Source organism: Oenanthe melanoleuca, chromosome Z (genome assembly GCF_029582105.1).
Source record: "Oenanthe melanoleuca isolate GR-GAL-2019-014 chromosome Z, OMel1.0, whole genome shotgun sequence".
NCBI lineage: Eukaryota > Metazoa > Chordata > Aves > Passeriformes > Muscicapidae > Oenanthe > Oenanthe melanoleuca.
This window is the reverse complement of record NC_079362.1, coordinates 74256351-74275559: the sequence shown is the minus strand read 5'-3', so window position 1 is coordinate 74275559 and position 19209 is coordinate 74256351. Positions and strand designations below refer to the sequence as shown.

General features: G+C 43.7%; 1 protein-coding gene across 1 annotated transcript in view; it reads left to right on the top strand.

Annotated features, from left to right (window-relative positions):
- Positions 1-1780: 1780 nt before the first annotated feature.
- The window catches only part of LOXHD1 (lipoxygenase homology PLAT domains 1), a 133605-nt gene continuing 116176 nt past the window's right edge, over positions 1781-19209 (top strand). Inside the window, 4 exon segments of the mRNA XM_056514604.1 lie at positions 1781-1790; positions 2040-2154; positions 11914-11994; positions 12795-12979. Of these exon segments, the coding sequence (XP_056370579.1) occupies positions 1781-1790; positions 2040-2154; positions 11914-11994; positions 12795-12979 (391 nt within the window).

Sequence of the window (19209 nt, the reverse complement as noted above, 5' to 3'; positions counted from 1 at the left end):
TCCCTCCTGCTAATGGCTAATGCAAACACCTCCTCTGCCTCTCCCTGCTATGCCAAACATCTCCCATCAGCATGTGGGAATGCCAGCAGGAGGGAGGTGGAATGGAAACACTGCTCATGTGCAAGCTGAGGGTCCCATGTTCTTCCAGTTCTTTGTTTTTTTGCTAACAAATCTCCTCCTCCTTTGAGCCTGTAAATGAAATGCACCAAGCCAAGGGATTCTTAAAATGTTGCCGAGAACAGATCACAGCTTACTCCACTTATTAAAATAATGTCCCCCTTTGTGTCCTACTTACATTCATGGAAAGGTGAGATTAGGAAAATATTGCACTATTTTTTTTTTCTCAGTGCAATAGAGCTGATGGAAATAAAGAATAGTTTTTAATCAGTTTTACAACATTGCCCTGCATTTCACTCTTTTGGTTAAAATGGCGATTAAATTTCTTCTTGGTGATGTTTTGAGGGAACAGTGTTGTTGTGGAAAAACATTTTATGCTCAGAGCAGAGTTACAATATATTTTTTGTATCTTTTGAATATGTATAGAAAGAATAGAATAGAATAGAATAGAATAGAATAGAATAGAATAGAATAGAATAGAATAGAATAGAATAGAATAGAATAGAATAGAATAGAATAGAATAGAATAGAATATATATGTGAATATAATAGATTTGTGACATAGCAAGGGAGAGATGGACACCAGTAAAATATGTAAAATATGTAACAGAATATGTAATCAGAAGATGCACCCATGAAGAGGAATATTTTTGCAGCATTTGTTGTGAGAAATCCCATAGTTAGCAGTCAGTTTGTGCAGGATGGAATGATGGAAGTACAGCCTTTCCTCTAGCTTATAAGTCTGAGGTTGAAATGCCATCATTAGATCATGAACATTGTGTTGTCTGAAGCCAAAAAGGGCCATCAGGGTGCGTAGTTTGGCCACAGGCAAGGTTTTGTAATTTCTTCCAGTTCCTTCTCTGTTGAGCCAACCAAAACATGTCCTTCAGTAAAGCAACCTGTTTTCAAGCCTCAAGTCTTGTTCTAGCATCACTCATCATCCTAAGAAATGTGTGTCTGACTGTTATTTGAATCTGTCTAACTCTGCCTTTTGGCCATTGGATCCTGTCATGCTGCTTGAGAAAAAAGGCACTTTTTAAACTTGTTTGTCTCCCAAGAAGATATATGTGTGTGTAAATAAAGTTGTCACTCAGTCTACAACTTGGAAAGATAAATAGATAGAGCTTTGAGACTCTAATTTAAGTGTTTTCCTGCCTATTGAGACGGGCTTTAGGTTGGATATCAGGGAAAGGCTCTTCTGCTGGGCACTGCCCAGGCTCCCCAGGGAATGGGCACAGGAGAGCTACAGGAGAGTTTGGACACTGCTCCAGGGATGCACAGGGTGGGATTGTTGAGGTGTCTGTGCAGGGACAGGAGCTGGACTTGATCATCCTTTTGGGTCCTGTGAGAGACTGGAAGAACTGATGCCTTGTTGAGCAAGTTTTTTTTGGTCCTTCCAGGTCTCTTCCAATTCAGGACATTCTGTGATTCTCCTCCTGATTTACCATGTTGTCTTTTGTAAAATCTCAGACCAACCAAAATGCAGAATTCCTGGCTGTAGTATGTCTCAGCTTCCACACAAATATCTTACCAGGGCAAACAGGAAAGCGTGCACTGCATTGACATTTGCACAAATGAAAAGTGGCTCAACAGCTTCAACACTTCACTTAAATTCATCTGCTCTGTGTAACACATGCCCATGCATTATGGTAGGGGAGGCAGCATGTTCACAGGTAAGTGTTTTATTTGCAGAAAAATCCATCCTAACTCAGCCCCCCTCTGCACATTAAAGTGTCTCCAGCAGTTTTGTTGGATGTGATGATTTCTCACAGCTGGGTTCACTACGCCCCGTCCAAGAGATGTTTTTTTGGGCAGTGGGTACCCAGATCCATCTTTAGGGTGTGTCTGTCAGCTCAGGTCTGGGTCTATAAAGGATGAGGGCTTTCTCCTGTTGTCCTGATGTTTCTTTTCTCCTTCCCCAGTTTACGAGGTGGTGACAGTGACAGGAGATGTCCGGGGAGCAGGAACCGACGCCAACGTCTTTGTCACTCTCTTTGGAGAGCACGGGATCACTCCCAAGACTCATCTCACCAGCAAGTAAGTGTCTGGAGGGAAACCTCTATCTTTGGGGCCTGTCCTTCAGGGACTGTTAAAGCATTTTGATGAAACATAATAACGTGTTGATGATGTGGAGGGAATAAATCTATTACACAGTCTTTTGAGATCACCAGGGAAATCTGAATTTTTGCCATTGCTTATTTCATACCAAATCCATTGCAAACCTGCATTCCCTTCTGTAGGTGGAAATCCATGTTACATAAGGCTCATACTTGCAAGGTGTGGAGATATTTGCTTTTCTTAGAGCTTAATTTTGGAGCTCCCAATTTAGGAGCTGAGAATATTTATTGCTTGTTGGAGTGGGCATGAAGGGCTATATTTCCATGCCTAGATCCCACAGAGGTCTCCATGCTAGTCAGGTACAGACAGAAGTGTCCTTGAATGGTTCTGAAGAGTAACTCAGTGGGTTTGAAGTAATGTTGATAGATAACCACCTACAACCAGCCATAGGAAGTCTGGGACAAGCACAAATGGAAGAATTTAAGCTGACTCCCAATTTAGACTGCTTCCATCCTATCTGTTGTATGCCTTGCTGCACACCACTGTAGTTGCACATCACTCTGGTGGCCCTGTTCTATTTTCCCCCAGCTGATGTCAACACCATCCTATGGATGTGTCTTCCCATTCCTCATCAGTGTGTTGAACTTAGTGGGAACCATATTTTATAATTTAAGAACCTATTAAGATGCTTTTGACTCTCTAAATAGTTGTTTGGTTTTTTTAAAAAAGTGAGCATCAGGGCCAGCAGGTGCTCATTTCCCATGAAAGCAAGATGACTTTTAACAAAGTACCAGCTCTGCATGCACTTATTTCCCCTTAGTCAGGCAATTGCACCAAGACAAACCAGAAATACTTTCTACAGAGGGTCTAGGAGAGGCTGTGTGACTCTGTTTTTCAGTGTTCTTATTGTTTTGGTTTTCTTGAAAATGTGTTTCAGAATTATTAATCCTGTGCTAATGTCACACGGTAACTTCACATTTTCTCCATTTCTACAGCACCGACAAGAGGTACCTGCAGCTATTTTAAATTTTACCCTCAAAAGAGCTTCTCTTCCCAGTGAAACAACTCAAACATGAGAGTCTGTAAAGAAAATGATATGGGAATGGTAAAGAAAATACATGAAATTTCAGCCCTGTTTGCCATATTTGAAATTCAGAAACCAGAGCTAGAAAAAGGAGTTCTATTATCCCAGAATCCCTAGAAACACCAGTGAGAGCTTCCTGATTGTATATTATATGTCTACATGAAATGCTTTGGTTTTGTTTTGTGATTTTCACCCAGACATCCCAACAAACTGAGAAGTCAGAATGCCATTTTCTTTGATTTAACAGAGAAGGAAAATGAGGAAAGGACCTAAAAGGGGACGTGGTTCCACAGCAGGTCAGTGATGGAGCTGGGAGCAGCAGCAGCAGCTCTAGCCTCCAAACTTGCCTTGTAGTACTTGGCAAAGCCATCAAAGCAACATCTGCTTTCCAGGGAGTTGCCTTGTGGTCAGCATTTACATAAATAGCCATTTCATTGGGAAAGCACTCATCTGCTCGAGGCTATAGAAAGAACCCAAATATTACCCTATAAATTTAATAAATACACTCTATGCCCTTTAGAGAAGTCAAAAGATGTCCATAACAGATTTCTCAATCAGTTGTGGCATCAAGGATGCTGCTGGTTGTGCAGGTGGGGTTTTCTTGGGGCACTTAGGTTAATGCCCTCTCTTCCCTCCTGCTCTCACCACTGTTATTTTGTGAAAGGGAAAAAGAAAGGACACACAGAGATTATTTTAGGTTGCAGCAGCAGCACTCTGAGCTTGTTCAGACCTGAGCTGGCCTTTTTGGCTTGGTCCCTGTTGCTGCAGTGAGCAGATGGCTGAGGTGTGGAAAGCAAGGATGAAAGGCTTGGGAAGCCAACCTTGTGCAGTTCAGGGCTCTTGAAACTGGTCCCGTAGGAGGTGACCACTAGAACTGCAACTACAGCTTTCCACTGGGGCTTTCCCAAACATCAGCAAAATTTCTGTGTCTCTAAGCAAAGTCAGTGCTTCATCGAGGAACTGTGAGGAAAAAAATCTAGTCTGGTTGTAGGAGTGCATTCCTACCTGCTCAATTGGAAGTCTTGTCTCCTAGCTGTGAAGGAAGCCAAGAAATAGTTTGTCCCCTCCACACCCCCCAAATTTGTTATGCAGCTTTGTGAATATGGCAAAAGGATGGAATCTCATGCATCTTTCAACTAAATGTTTACACGAGTTCACTTATGACTGCAAATGCATGACATTTTATAGTGTTTACATTTCCCCATGAATGGCAGACAGCTAAAATATCATGCATTGCCTAAAGATGGTACTACCATTTCAGCTTCTGGTTAGAATGGGTTTTTTCCTGTTTCTTTCCTGACTGTGTGCTGGTAGTGAAAGACATGACTGTTCAGGTCTTTTTGTCGTGTAAGGGGAAGACATGGCAAGCTGATGCAATATGGTGTGGTTTTTAAAACTGGCCAGCAATGTGGTAACTGTGAAAGACACAAATCTTTGCCATGACTGGTCAGGAGGAACATCAGTTCTGGAAGTGGCAGCACCCAAAATCTGAGCCAAGAGTTGGGTTCCAAGGGGGGGCTACAAGAAAGGACATGGAGTGACAGGGCAAGGGGGAAACAGCTTAAAAATATCAGAGGGCAGGGCTAGGTGAATATTAGAAGAAAATTCTTGGCTATGAGGATGGTGAGGCCCTGGTAGAGGTTGCCCAGAGAAGCTGCTCCATCCCTGGGGCAGGGATGGGATGGTTGGATGGGGCTTGGACAACCTGGTGTAGTGAAAGGTGCCCCTGCCCCTGGCAGGGCATGGAATGAGATGGGCTTCAAGGTCCTTTCAACACAAAAATCTTGTGGTTCTGTGATTCATTTTGGAAAGGAGGTTCAGACAAGTAGTGTTGAGTGGCTGGAATGACTCCTCCTTTGCAGTCACTGTCTGTAAGTTTGGGGGGATTGTATCCCTGGTGCTGGCAAAGAAGCTCTTGGCAAAATCCCACTTCAAAACCCAGCTCATGCAACTCTTCAGCTCCCCATCTACCACCCCGCACCAGGTACAGCTCAGCCAGAAGTTAAAAACACTACCACAAATGAGTTTCTTTCCCTGCTCCATCACAGACACATGGGTGAACACCAAGGCTTTGCTCAGTGGCATTTTGACAATTGTCAAGACTCTTCTCACAGGCACGGATTGATCCCCTGTGGTCCCACTCTGAGCAAAGAGAGCTGATCCCCCACAGTATTTTATTTCTCCATGTACATGTGCTTTCCACCAGGCTGAAGCTGGGGAAATAGTACAGCATTCAGCTGGGAGTGGCACTGTCAGCCCATTCACAATTTTTAGTCCAAATCTGTGGTTTTTCTTGCTAGTGTAACTTTACAGTGTTAGGCTTACTTGGTCCAGCTAGGGACAAGTGCAAATAATATCACAGAGAGGTTTTGACCTTGAGGAAAAAAAAAAAGCAAGAGTTAAGATTTAGCAGCTATGGCAATGTGGATGAAAGATGAAGTAATTTGTGACAACTGGCCTGCTACTGAATTTGAAGACAATACCAAGGAATTTATTTTTTTATTATTATTTTTATTTTATTTATTTTTTAATTTTATTTTTTTTTTATTTCTAATGCTGAAGACAATTAATTGGCAGTCACTTCTACCTAGTCTTGGGTGACTATACAGAGTTTTTCCTGTTCCTTATGCCAGCAAATACATATGAATTGCAGAGTTTGAACAGGATAGTCCTTAGAAGATGGTAATGTTTGTAGCTCTAGTACAGTTAAACCAAGCCCAGTGGCAGAAGATCTGATTTTGTTATTTAACCTCTCTGGAATAAATAAATAAATACAGGAAAGAGAGCTTATTTACTCTGATATAATCAGCTAGGAAGGGTTAGGAAGTTGGTGCAGAAAGGGCTGTTCAGGTTAGGAAGGGAACATACCCCAGGTGAGAGGAGGAAGGATTCTCACATTTCTGCCGAAGTTCTGCTTCAGAGACAAGCTGTGGTCCTTTTCCTTTAGTGCCACAGGATGTTTCCCATTTTACAGCTGTTTATGTATCTAACTGTGCCCTGATTTATGTCTGCACAAATCTGCAGCACTTTCAGTGCTCTCTGAAGACTTAATGGTCTGGGACAACATTAAGTAACAGCACATTTTGGAGTCCATATTCCCTTCTGAAAAAGAAACTAAGTGGGAATTTTTTTTTCCTCTCCCTTGCTCAGCCTTATTAGCCAGCCTATGTCTAGTATTTCAGGAATATAATACTTGAGAGAGTGCTTGGACTGAGGTGTTGAACAACCTAAATATAAGAGTGGGTAAAATTGCCATATGTATAAATTATAGGCCACCAGCAGCAATTCACACAGCAGCTGGTGGTGCAACTACAAGGAAGGTCAAACCTTAGAGAGAAAAACAGGATTTTGCTTAAAATAGCCAGACTTTTAAGAGAATTCATCTGTTAGACACAGGTCCCTGCTGATCAAGTGTCAGCTGCAATTTTCAGACTGTAAAACCTGACCAGTTTTCCCCTTGGGATGAGTGTAAGGTGTATTCCTGGAAGGAACTCAACCACTTTGTCTTGCTGAAAATCCTGCCCCTATCCCAACTCATTAATGTCAGTCTTAAAAATGCCTGAGCTCATTCTCATTATAAATTAAAAACATTTCTCCATGAGAAGGGGACAAAACTTTTCAACAGACTAAAATTTGTCTCAATCTGGAAAAGTGAATGTAAAAAAGATGTAATTTAATACTGGGAAATACTGAAAAACCTTTGCACTGTTCTTGGTGGCACTGTTTGCTTTGCATACAGTTTTTCTAGTAAATAACAGCCAAACTGCAGATAACAAAGACATCCCCACCCACAGCAGTGGGGTTGGAAAGAAATTATGTTTAAGGTCCCTTCCAAACCAGGACATTCTATTATTCAATGATTTTATGATAAAACATAGCTAAGAGTATCTAAATTAAACACCACTACTTTATTTTCTTTGTGCAAATCACATCACTGAAGATGAAAAGCTGATATTAAGATGAGGATGCTCCATGCAGTACAAAGTGAAGGAGCACTTACCAATGTCTGTAATTAAGGCTGTCTGAATCTGTACCTGGAATGCTTATGGATAAGGCAGAGTCTGCATGTCCTATGGCACTTTGTAGAGTTTTGGGGCAAATTCTGGCTCCCACAGTTTCGGGCTGGTGTTTGGCTCCTGGGTGTCATCACACTGCTACAGCCCTGAGCAATTAATCCCATCCAATTAAACCCTTTCAAGTGGGGCTGTTTTTTCACCAATTTTTCAGTGCCAGTTTAAGCAGGATTCATTCTGCTGGTCGATAATGTCCTTGGTACAGACACTGACAGTGGCTGTGCTTTTCTGCTGGTTTCTTCTCCATCTGGAGTGGTTTTGGATGTGTGCTGCCTCACGTGGTGTTTCCAGCCACATGCTGACTGATGCTGTCAGCTTCATGACAGCAGTCTTGGCTAAATATTTGCAGACCAAACTCCCTGGAGTATTTGCTGCTCCAAGGAGGAGGTTAATGATGCTGCTATTGGAGCTCTGTGCTAAGAATAAACATGGTTTGAACATATGAGGGATTTTTTTGCAGTCAGTTTGTACAGGACAATGTCTTCTCTCCAGGAGTGATCAATAGGGGATGAGTAGGGAAGGACAGAGGGATGAGGCCAACACATTGTCAGCATTTTTCCAATACCTTTTGCACCTTCTGGCATGATGCCATCTTAGCCAGAGGCTGACAACACAGATTCATGCAGCCTATAATGTACATTAGACAGCTTGAGGATGAGGGAAGCTGTCTGTACTTTCCAGCCAGGAAAACATTAGTGTTCATCCCTGACACCTTTTCATGCCACCCTTACAGATGATACTGGCTGAAGAATGGAAGGGAAATCCCACATGGAAAAAGGATGTGAAGAGAGACAACCATGGCAATTGCATATATAGGGGGAAGGGAGCAGGGTTCATTGTGTGTTTTTGGGAAGAGATTTCCTTCTTGTCCCTCTCAATTCAGCTCTGACACACATTAAATTCTGGGGGCAGCTCTGGAACCCTCAGGACAAGAGAGACACCGAGGGGCTGGAGCGTGTCCAGGGCAGGGACGGAGCTGGGGAAGGGGCTGGAGCCCCAGGAGAGGCTGAGGGAGTTGGAAAGGGGCTGAGCCTGGAGAAAAGGAGGCTCAGGGGGGACCTTGTGGCTCTGCACAACTCCCTGACAGGAGGGGACAGCCGGGGGGATTTGGGATCTTATCCCAGGGAACAGGGACAGGAGGAGAGGGAATGGGCTCAGGGCCAGGGGAGGTTTAGATTGAATATTAGGGAAATTTCTTCACCACAAGAGCTGTCCAAGCCCAGAACAGGCTGCCCAGGGTGGTGGTGCAGTCCCCATCCCTGGAGAGGTTTAAAAGCTGTGTGGATGTGGCACTTGTGTCAGTGTGACCTTGGCAGTGCTGGGAATGGTTGGACTCGATGTCCTTGGAGGGCTTTTCCAACTGTAATGATTATGTGATTCTGTGATATTCTACACTGCCCACCCATAGTGCATGAGAAATGAGCAGGTTGAACCAAGTAGCTTTATTTCTTCCTGAAGAGTGGCAGCCTTTAGGGTGGTTTGTGCTTACGACCTTCCGAAATGATCCCCGACACACAACTCCTCCAACTGCAGCTAAACACCCATGGCAGGAGCAGGCAGACCTGTGGGCAGCATTTCAGGGAGATGCAACCAAGAACTGACTCTTTCTAATGGTTTAATGGAGCATTTTTAAAATTTGTTTGAACTGACATCCAGAACAACACTTTGTGCTTCTGTGCAGCCCTTAATCCGTGGCGCTTTTGCTGGCAGTTCTGTGTGTGTGTACAAGGCATTTCCAGGTAAAATACTGAATGGAAAGGCAGTTTAAATTATTGTTAAGCAGGGATTCAAAGCTAAATTGGTTTAGGTTACTCCATCACTGCTGAAGGTCATTATTTTTATGCCTCTGCTGTGATCAGGATCCAGGTTTTCTGTCTGCTCCTAAGAGCTCAGGTGTGAAAAGGGTGCTGTTAGCTGATCAAAAGGGAAGACTATTACCTACAAACATTCAAAATTTCCATTTCAAATGTGATTTTTATTTAAGTGGTGGGATCAACTCTTTTTGATTCACCTTCATTTAAAAAAGAATTACCTGTACAAATGTTTATTTTATGTACTTTTGCAAAAAAAAAAAAAAAAAACTCCTGCATTATTGAGGCTTTTTGGTTGCTGGCCCACCAAGAAGTGGCAAAACCCTCATGGCACTGGCTCTGCTGTCTGTGCCCATGGCCTGCAGAGGAGATGAATGAAGAAATTTAAAAATGATACTCTTGAATATTTACCAGTTCTTGCAGTGACTTTAGCAGCATCACTAACCCAACCAGGGGACAAAGTGTTCTGAAGAATTGTACATTTGCAGTGCCACAAGAAGTGCAGCCTGCAGGCAACTACTCAGCTGAAAAAATCTGCAAGCAGCTTCAGATTAAAAAAAAAAAGTTATATATATATATGAATTTCATATACTAGTCCTTGATGAAGCTCCTTGGATATTTCTTACAAAGCAATTGGGAAAAATGCTGCAGCAGAATATGGAAAAAATTGAGCTGCTAGAGCCAATAAAATACGTCAAATAATAAACCCAACTGAAACATATTTCTGGAGTTGCCCTGGCCTGTTATTTCAGATTAATGACAGGGCTCTAGTGAAATTCAGAAGATCCTTAGATTAACCTTATGGACTAAAGTCCCTGGGTTTGAACCCAGTCAAGCCTGAACATTGCAAATTTAGTGCTGCAATTTCCAAGTCATATTTTTCCTGCTTTATTTGTCACCAGGGCTGTGCAAGCCAGTGTGCCTCATTGTTTGGTGTTAACAAGTTCCTTATGGTAATCTGGCTGTGAATGTCTCATTCTAGTCCTAGCCTGGACCAGACTCTGACACAGCCCAGCTGTAATTTCTCCTTTTCTTTCACTCTTTCTTTTTTGTAGCTTAAAGTTCAGTGCAGTCATTCCCTCACTCACTCTCTCCCTGAGCAATTGGCAGTGCTAGAAGGAAGGACTGGATTTTTCTTTCCTGGTGCTGTTGGTGCTGCAGATCCCTCTCAAGGGAAGAGACTTGTCAAAACTCTTCCTACCTTTTGACAGCAAGCCTTCCCAGGGGTTTGACTCCTGGCCTAGGTCACGTTTTCCAATGCTTCCCCAAGCTGTTTCGGGATGCACTGAGCATCTGCTCAGTGGGCATTTTTGGATGCCCTGCAGAAGGAGCTTTGCTCCCCAGCATCCATCCCAGCAGCTAAAGAGCCCAGCACAGAGCGGGACTGCCACAAGCCAGCAGCCAGAGGGGCTGAGAGCTTTGGGCTGATTATTCTCCCTTAATACTTTGATGCCATCTCCGTAGCAGTCTGCAGCTCTGCATCGATCCCCGAGCCAACGCGGGGAGAAGCTGCTGTCATTACGATGCTCATCCAAGCCTGACAGACTAATTGCTTTGCACTTGCTGGCTGCTTGCACTCCACAAGCCAGGCTGGGGGAGGCTGAGCTGGGTTTAATTGCCTCTTGTCTTCACGGCAAGGTTAACCATTTTAGCCTTTCCGTACACTGGTGGTGCTCCCGGCACGGGGTGTGAAACAGCAGGATGGGCAAGGAGGAGGAGGAGGAGGAGGAGGAAGGCTGGGCAGGGGTTTAGCAGAACACAAAATCACCTGTAAGCAAGGCACATGCAGGTCCTGCAGCAATGTGAAGAGCAGCGAGCCAAGCCCCCTTGCTGGGATTATTAATATTCATTAACTTTCTGCGTGCAAACCGCTTGTCACTGTGGCTTTGCGCTGCTCGAGTTTTGTGGTTTCTTGTTCATTTTAATATGACTTCTGGATTTTGCTGTGTTTAATCATCCATAGCCATGCTCAGCAGCCCAGGGGAAATGGGGGCCCATCAGGGAGGGCAGATGGGAGAGGCTTTAGAGCTTTGCCTTGATGTTATTCATAGTGTTTTTGTAGAAAACAAGAGCTTAGAAAAGGACAGAGCTGCTTGCCAAGGATCACACTGCAGGCTAGAGGCAGAACTGGGAATTAAATTCTGCATCCCCTGACCTGGGCCAATAGACTTTATATTGCTTCTGCATTTTCACCTGTGAAATACAAACTCCACACTTAACACTTCACAAAAAAAAAGTCTAACTACTTCCTGCCTACAATTGTTTTACTTGGAGTGAGATACAAATTGTAGAAGGAAGCAGCAAAATTTCAGTAGTTTAAAATAGTGAATGGGAGATGGGCCTGGAAAGTTGGATGTGGTTGGATGCTTTTATCTCTGGCTGAGCTCTGCACAGGTTTGTGGCCACACAGGGAACTTGCTGGAGCCCTTTGCTCCATCACCAGGAGCAGGTCAGCTTGATTCCTGGAGGCTGGGATGACAGGAGAGGACCTGTCTGAGAGGGGGACTCTGAGACTAAAAGCATATTGCATTTCCCCCAAAACTTCTGCCTCAGCTTCTGGAAGAACTCTTGGAGTCTGAGAAGGAAAAAAAAGTCTGCTGAATGTCAGTACTTAGAGCATCCAAAACCTGTCACTGGGGAGAGGGCATTGCAAACTAGGTCTTTGCAGCATTAGGAATGACACTTCTTTATCCTTAAATGCTAGCACTTGCGTGCTTGCTGTCAAGGCTGCTGTTTTTTCACCATCCCTTTTGATGCATGTGCATTGCAGGAGCAGCACGGCCTTTGAGAGGAGCAAAACAGATGTGTTCCGAGTGAAAACCAATAACGTCGGACAAATAAAGAAAATAAGGTACCTGCACAACGCTGCTACCACAGCACCTGCTCTGTGAGGTGCTAATAGGATGACAGGCTGTAGATGTTTAAGCATTGCCATGTTTTATTCATTATTTCTTAACGTGCTCCCATCAAGGTGAAGTTAAGGGGTGGTAAAAGCTTGTTTACTGCCGAAGATTTGAACTGAAGTGTGAAATCACCTACGGTATTGCTTATAAGTATCCATGCTCCCCACCAAGAATTGTATTTCTGTCAAATGCAATCATGGGGAAAGATGTTTAGAACTGGTTTTATGTCCCAATGGAGGTAAATGGGGTTTGCCACCCACTTTTGCTAACTTAGTGTAACATAAATGATAATTATTATGTTTAACCACTGTCTGACTAACTGATATAAAATTTTAAATTAGTAAGTGGTACAAAGAAAGCTGGGAAGAGGTCACTAAAACAATGCAAGAGGAGAATAGAACGGGAGGGTTACAGGGTGGGAAGGGATTCCCTTATATTTTAGATATGCAGTGCAAGGTGAATGAATGCATATGTTGAATGAAACTGGAGGTGCAGGTATGTTTGTGAGCATCTCCTTGCAGATAAAATATTCACAAATTCACTTGTGATCTCTGCCCATATGGAAGGCTGTTATTTTTAATAACAGTAAAAGCACATTAGTTTCTCGAAACTCTTTGGATAGACAGCCATAAACGGGAATCATGTGTACAGCTGCTCTAGCCTTGCTCAGTACAGAATATTCCACAAAACTACAGTGCTATTGGCCAGTCTCAACCAGAACACTAAGACAGGGCTGTTCTCCCTCTAGGATTGAGCATGACAACACGGGGCTGAACGCGGGGTGGTTCCTCGACCGCGTGATCGTGACCGACATGAACAGACCTCACCTCCGCTTCTACTTCCCCTGCAACAACTGGCTGAGCAAGGAGGATGGGGATGGACTGTATGTCAGAGACCTCGTTGGCAGCCTGAATCCCATGGATGTGCCCAAAAGTAAGGGTTTGCAAAAAAAAAAAACAAACCAACTTGGCTTTCTGGTGCCTTGTAGGAAAGGGTGGGGCTTTGAGATGGTCTCATCACATAAAAAGTAATTGTGTTGTCTTAGCTAAATAAAGTTTTCTTTATAGTCAGTGGAGAGAGATATAGGAAGATGCAAGGTGTCTCCAGAGGATAATTTATTCTTCCAGTGTTAGTTCTGATGTGTTAGGGTGGGATAAATCACTGTTTGGAGAAGCTCCACTCGTTTGTTGAGTACTGAGGGGTCTGTGATAACAATATTAAATTGGATTGAATACCTACCTGTAGATGAGATATATCCTACCCCTGTGTGCTACCAAAAGAGGCAGCATGGTTGCCGTCCTGTCCATAAAGTTAAGTGTTTCCAGTCTCTGCTGATGTCCTGCAGGAAATTTCCATAAAGGAGCCAACGTTTTTGCTGTAAATCCACGCTGGTTTTGGTGTAAATCCACGCTGGTTTTGCTGTATGTCGGTATAACACCCACACTGAACTGATGTGCCTGGTTTTTTCTCGGTGTGGTTTTAAGCTGATGATGTTGGAACAAGGCCAGGACAGCTTGCACACCTGACTTGTACTCTCAAATTGGCAGCAGCGTGCCGGGCACGCGGTGATGTGCGGTGCATGTAACGTGAGTGGGAAGGTGACTGAGGTGGGAAAGAGGAGCCAACAAACCAGCCTCAGGTGGGATGCCAGCACTCCATCTGCAAGTGCCAGTGGGGAAGCAGAGTTGTGTTTTCCTGACAGACTCACCAGGGCACTGCTCCTCTCTGGGAGCCTAATTTTGGGCGTGGAAGTGAAGGCCACCAGCCACAGGTCTGCTGGGAAAGAGAGATGTGTGGTTTGGTGCTAAAAAGAAAAAAACTTGTGCTTTTCCTAGGATTTAATCTTATTGAGCATAATTAGTAGACTTCCTGCAATAATGTTGCTGACATTACCACTTAGGAGCAATTATTTGGCAAAACCAATTTCTTGCCAGACTTAAGCAGTGCTGTGAGCGTTGATAGATGCTCTAGAAGGGCGAAGTATTGTTATTTTTATTGAGGTCATGATAACTGTGAAAGAATACACCAGATTGGCCCAGAACCACTGAGCAATTTTGCACTACTGAGATACAACCTTCCAAAAGAGTGCTGGTATGTTGAATATGTAATCATTAAAGGATACTGCATGTGAGCTAGCATGCACAAATAATATTCATTGGCAAGAAATACATATTGGAGCATTTTAAAAACTCAGACATCCCCAGGGTGGCTTCCACAAGGGAATGAGATAATGTCTGGAGACGCTATCTGCCAAAAACCCACCCAGTTACTACTGGGGCTGCATATGCTGAAGTATCTTGCTGCTTTTTTAATTCAAATTGATTTGTGAAATGGAGAACCTAAGGACACTCAAGGGGCAGGAGGGCTCTGGAGAAAGCAGTGTATGAGTCAAAGCAATGTACAATTAAGGAGAGGTTCCCTCGAGGAGGAAGTCAACCATTCAATCTTAATAGATCTTTAAACGACACAACACCTTATCTGAATTTATTATTTCCCCTGCCTGGGAGAGATTATTCAAGGGAACGTGTGTGATTTCCTCCATCCTGTTCAACACCTGTCTCACAGCAGGAAGGGACTCGTGGGCTAAACCCTCAGCTGGCTCAGGAGAGTGCAGCTCCAATGAGATTGCTGGAGCTGTTTGTGTTTCCCGAGCAGAACAGCCAGTCCCGAGCGCTCGCTCTTCCGGAGCCGCGGCTCTGGGATACGGATGAACTGCTCTCCATGCGCTTGGCCCGGCATAAATATGAGTAAGATTGTCTCCTGAGCATGAAAGAAGAGATCCAGGCAGGCGTTTGTCAGGAATGCATCAGCCTTCAGCACCTTCAGCAGGGATAAACCCTGCTCCTGAGCAGCACAGGCGGGAGCTGGGCTGGGGCCAGAGGCATGGGCGAAGGGTTGGACACCTTCCAGGCGGCAGGTCTGGATCTGTAAGAGGAGAGGGTCAGCTCAGCTATCTCAGGTTGCAGCTCCCCTTGAACCATAATTAATGAAAGATAAACATCCCCAGACTGCTGTGGTGAACTGTCAGCTGCAAATGTAAATGTATCTGAATTAATTTGCCTCCCTCCGGATCCGCGAAGGTCTGGAATGAGATTGCGATATGATTTTTGTTGTACATACAAGTAATTTGCCCTGAATTTGATTGGGTTTTAGGGTATTTTGGTTTTTTATCCAATGGATTAAATATTGATGTTTACTCTTTGAGTATTAATATTTTCTAGGCCCCTGGATAATGAAAATTTATGTAAGTTTATGTAAGGAAAGATTAGTAATTCCCTACTTAGTCTGTGTTCTCATTTTGCAGTTCAGTGCCATATTCTTCTCCGTTCTGGCTATATGTCTTCAATCGCCTCTTCAATCCATTTATTTCTTCAGTTTTTCTTTATAAACCACTCAGACTCTGTTGTTGCCAAACTTAGCCTCATGATTTGCTTTCATGCTTCATTTGCTGTCACAGTCAGGAATGTTTTTGGAGGTAATCAAACAAGTTTCCTCCAGGTTCCCTTTCCTGCAGCATCTTCAGCTTTTGATCTTCTCCTGGAGAACTTTCCCGTCTTTGTCATGAGGATTTACCTTCCTCTTTTGAACTGGAGGTCAGTGCTGGGACCTGCTCTATGCTTTGTGTGGGAAGGATGTGGACTTGAAAAAAAACAGACTCCTTTTCTTTGTCATATTTTTGCTTCATTGAAAAGACATCTGAAGCCTATTTGAAGGGGGGCTATAGGTGCTTATACCAAAACTGACTAAACTATGGGCAGGCTAAACCTCTTTCTTAGTGAGAGGCATAGGCCAGACAGAGAATTCTTGTAGAAAAGGGAAAAAAAAAAAAAGGAGGAATAATTTAAAAATGCAGAAAAAAATGTGTAGCAAAAAACAGTCAACATAAAGTGGAAAAAATGGACACACACACTCAAAACCCAAAATTAGAGTACTTTTCATGATCCAAATAGAACTACCATGCGTGTCTTAATTAGCAGTTGCAGAGACCTGAGTGATTGCATTCACTTACCCGAACAAAATGCCTCCTGTCAGGTTCCCTGTGGAATGCCACGCGTTTCTCAAGGAGAACAGGTTACATCTTAAGTGTTCCTGCTTGAATAACCCTCTATTCCCTGTATTCACATCCATGGCATCATATGCCCACGGGCCTTTGACAGGGATAGTGTCACAGATTCTTATTTACCCAGCAGCTTCTATTGGCAGCCTGGATTAATTTACACTACAGGTATTAATTACAAGGGAGGGCTATTGTTCAGCTTTATGCTGCTTCATTTGAGTTTATGAAGCCTTAGGATTGTGTGGCCATGGCTGAGCCTTCATGCAAGGGGCAGGTTCAAAACTGGAGCCAGGTTTTCCTTTGAGTGTTGTCGGTTTTGGATCTCTCTGAGGGTGTCTGATGTCCTGCCAAAGTGGTGGGGGTGCATTCACAACAGCTTGCAGCTGCACTGGGACATCTACTGACCCAATGAAATGAAATTCAGGAGTCAGTTTGTGGAATCACAGAATTCTTTATGTTGGAAAAGAGAGTCAACCATTTCCCTCAGCCCACACTGACTGTCCTGGTTTGAAGGACAGGTGTCTGCCAATAAAGGCAGGAGCTTCTCTTTGAAATGGAGAATGCAAACCCCCTCCCTCCAAATTATTATAATTTTGAAATTAAGGGGCTCTCAGGCAAAGAGATGGGAATTAGGAATAACAGTTCTTCACCAGGAAAATTAAAATAGAAATGCAGTATTACACAGAACAATCCCCAAACCCTGCCAGAGTCAGAATCCAAGCTGACACCCGTCAGTCAGTCAGGGTGTTGGCACAGTCCCATTCAATGGTGGCTGCATCCTCCTGCAGGGGCAGATGTGGTTCAGCTGGAGCAGTGCTCCTGGAGAAGGTGCAGTTTCCTCTGAAGCTCCAGGGATGATGTGGAAAGGTCATGCCCAGTCATGCCCTGGGACTCACTGGCCATGAACAGGAGATATCTCCTGGAGGGAGGATGGGCTGTGGGAAAGATAAAGATGATTGCCCAGCTGGTTTAAAGATGGCCCATGAGCAGATAATGTGTGCCAGGAGATCAGGGTCACTGCCCCACCTGGTTTAACAGATGGGGACAGAATTCACATTTCTGACCTCATCCTGTATTGCAGCCCAACACACTGACCTGTGCCCCCAGGTGCCACATCCACGTGGCTTTTGAACCCCTTCAGGGATGGGGACTCCAACACTACCCTGGACTGTAACTGAAGTTCCCAGCCCATAGTTTGATACTTGCAGAGTGGTCAGGAATCATTTGTGCCACTCAGTGGGCAGATCCTTGTGTCCACCACCCCATGGTGACTCTTCTTTGCCTGGACCTCACTGGCCTTTCCCTTATGGTCTTCATCCCTGCAGGTGGGACACCAAGGTTGTGTCTTTCTCCATCCCTATGTGTGATGAACACAGCTTTTTATCACCTGGCTGGAAAGCAGGGAGCTCTGAGAGTTAGTATTCATGTGGGTTGCAGGGTTTCTCAAGGCATAATACCAAAACATATATGCAAGGCTAAGTTTTGTCCAGATCCATAAAAGATGCTAAGCTTTGGTCAGGTTAGATGACATGTTGTTTACCCAGCAATAAACATCTTTTCTCTGGGGTTTTCTTTTCCACAGGCAGCTAAGTCTACTCGGCTGCTTGAGGTTAGTCTGGGCTCAGTGCAGTGTAACCTCCAGTTATGCTCAGAACAAGGGAAATACATATTGGCTGCTCTTGATTTCCCTTGAAACCTCTCACTAATCAAACAATTCTCTGTACATGCTTTACTCTGAGAAAGCAGAGTCATTCATTTACAATGGGGATATTCACTCACTTGGTCCTTAAAATCATGCTCAAGAGCACAGTGAGCTGAAAATTAATTCAGTCTCCTGTGCAATTTTATCTTATGCTAACCTGTCAAATTTTGGTCAAATCTTTGCAGCCTGCCTGTTGCAAATGAGGTTGAGAGGCAAGGTGTGGTTTTCATCTGGCTTTTTGGCCAGATGAAATTTCAGCACCCTGAAATTGTTTAGGATTGGGCATGATGGGTTATAAATGTGCATGGGGCAACAACTCATGTCAAACTCTTTCAAGGCTGCAAATTCCCAGTAGGACAAAATTGCATGTGTGACACCAAACTGCAGAACTACTTCAATCTCTATCATTTCTGGGTAGTGATTAATCTTATTTGGTCTGTTAATACTGAAAGTGAGAAGCATATTGGTGTGGCACACATCAACCTTGAGAATGAAAGACTTCCAACACAGTTTGCATTGTGCTTAATTTTTACATATTTAAATATGTTGAAAATTGTCCACCTATTGCTATTCTTTATTATTATTTCTATTATATTAAAAAGAAAGGATCACAAGACGAGATCAAATATATCTGTTCTTTATTTAGGGGTGGGTCTTTTACAGTCAGAATGACATTTCTGCTTTGCTGGAACAAGAAGCAATTTTGAAAGGGAAAGTTTTTGGTCAATACATGATGCACCTGAGAGTTTGCATGGATATGTCCCAAGTGCCAAGGCTGTGAAGCATTGAGCAGCTGGGGTTTGGATTCTAGTAAAGCCAGACAAGTGGTGAAATTTCCCTGGGTACTCATGCAGGCAGAGGGAGATCTTGCTTTTAAAAACATTACAAAAATGTTTATTATCAAGAATGAGCCTGCTCTAGGTATTCTCTGAGGTCTTTAGATCCACTGTGACCTAAGATTCATATATTTGAGCTGTGAATGTGAGCTTACTCCTTTCCTCTTTGAAGGATTCTTGGGCTAAGGCTTCCCAGTTCATTGTCCAGAGTTTTAATGTTGGCTGCTGTCTGACTTGAAGGCTTGTGAGCAGTGACCTGGGTGTGACTTGAGGAAACATCTGGAGGCTGGCATTGGGGATGTGATTCACTTAGAAGCTAAATCCTTCCTTCCATCCTGGGATATGCATGTCCTTAAGGGCTGGGCTGGATCAGAACTGTGGCCAATATTTCCCCATAACCTTCTGGTGTTAGGAGCTCAGGTAAGGAGCAGAATTTGGGATGTGAGCACCAGCTGATGGTGCCCTGTCAGATTTGCAATCTCATTTTATAAAAAGTTGGGCTTGAAGACCAGCATTGGACTCATGGATGAGTCCTCATCCCTGGAGGGATTTAAAAGCCATTAAAGGC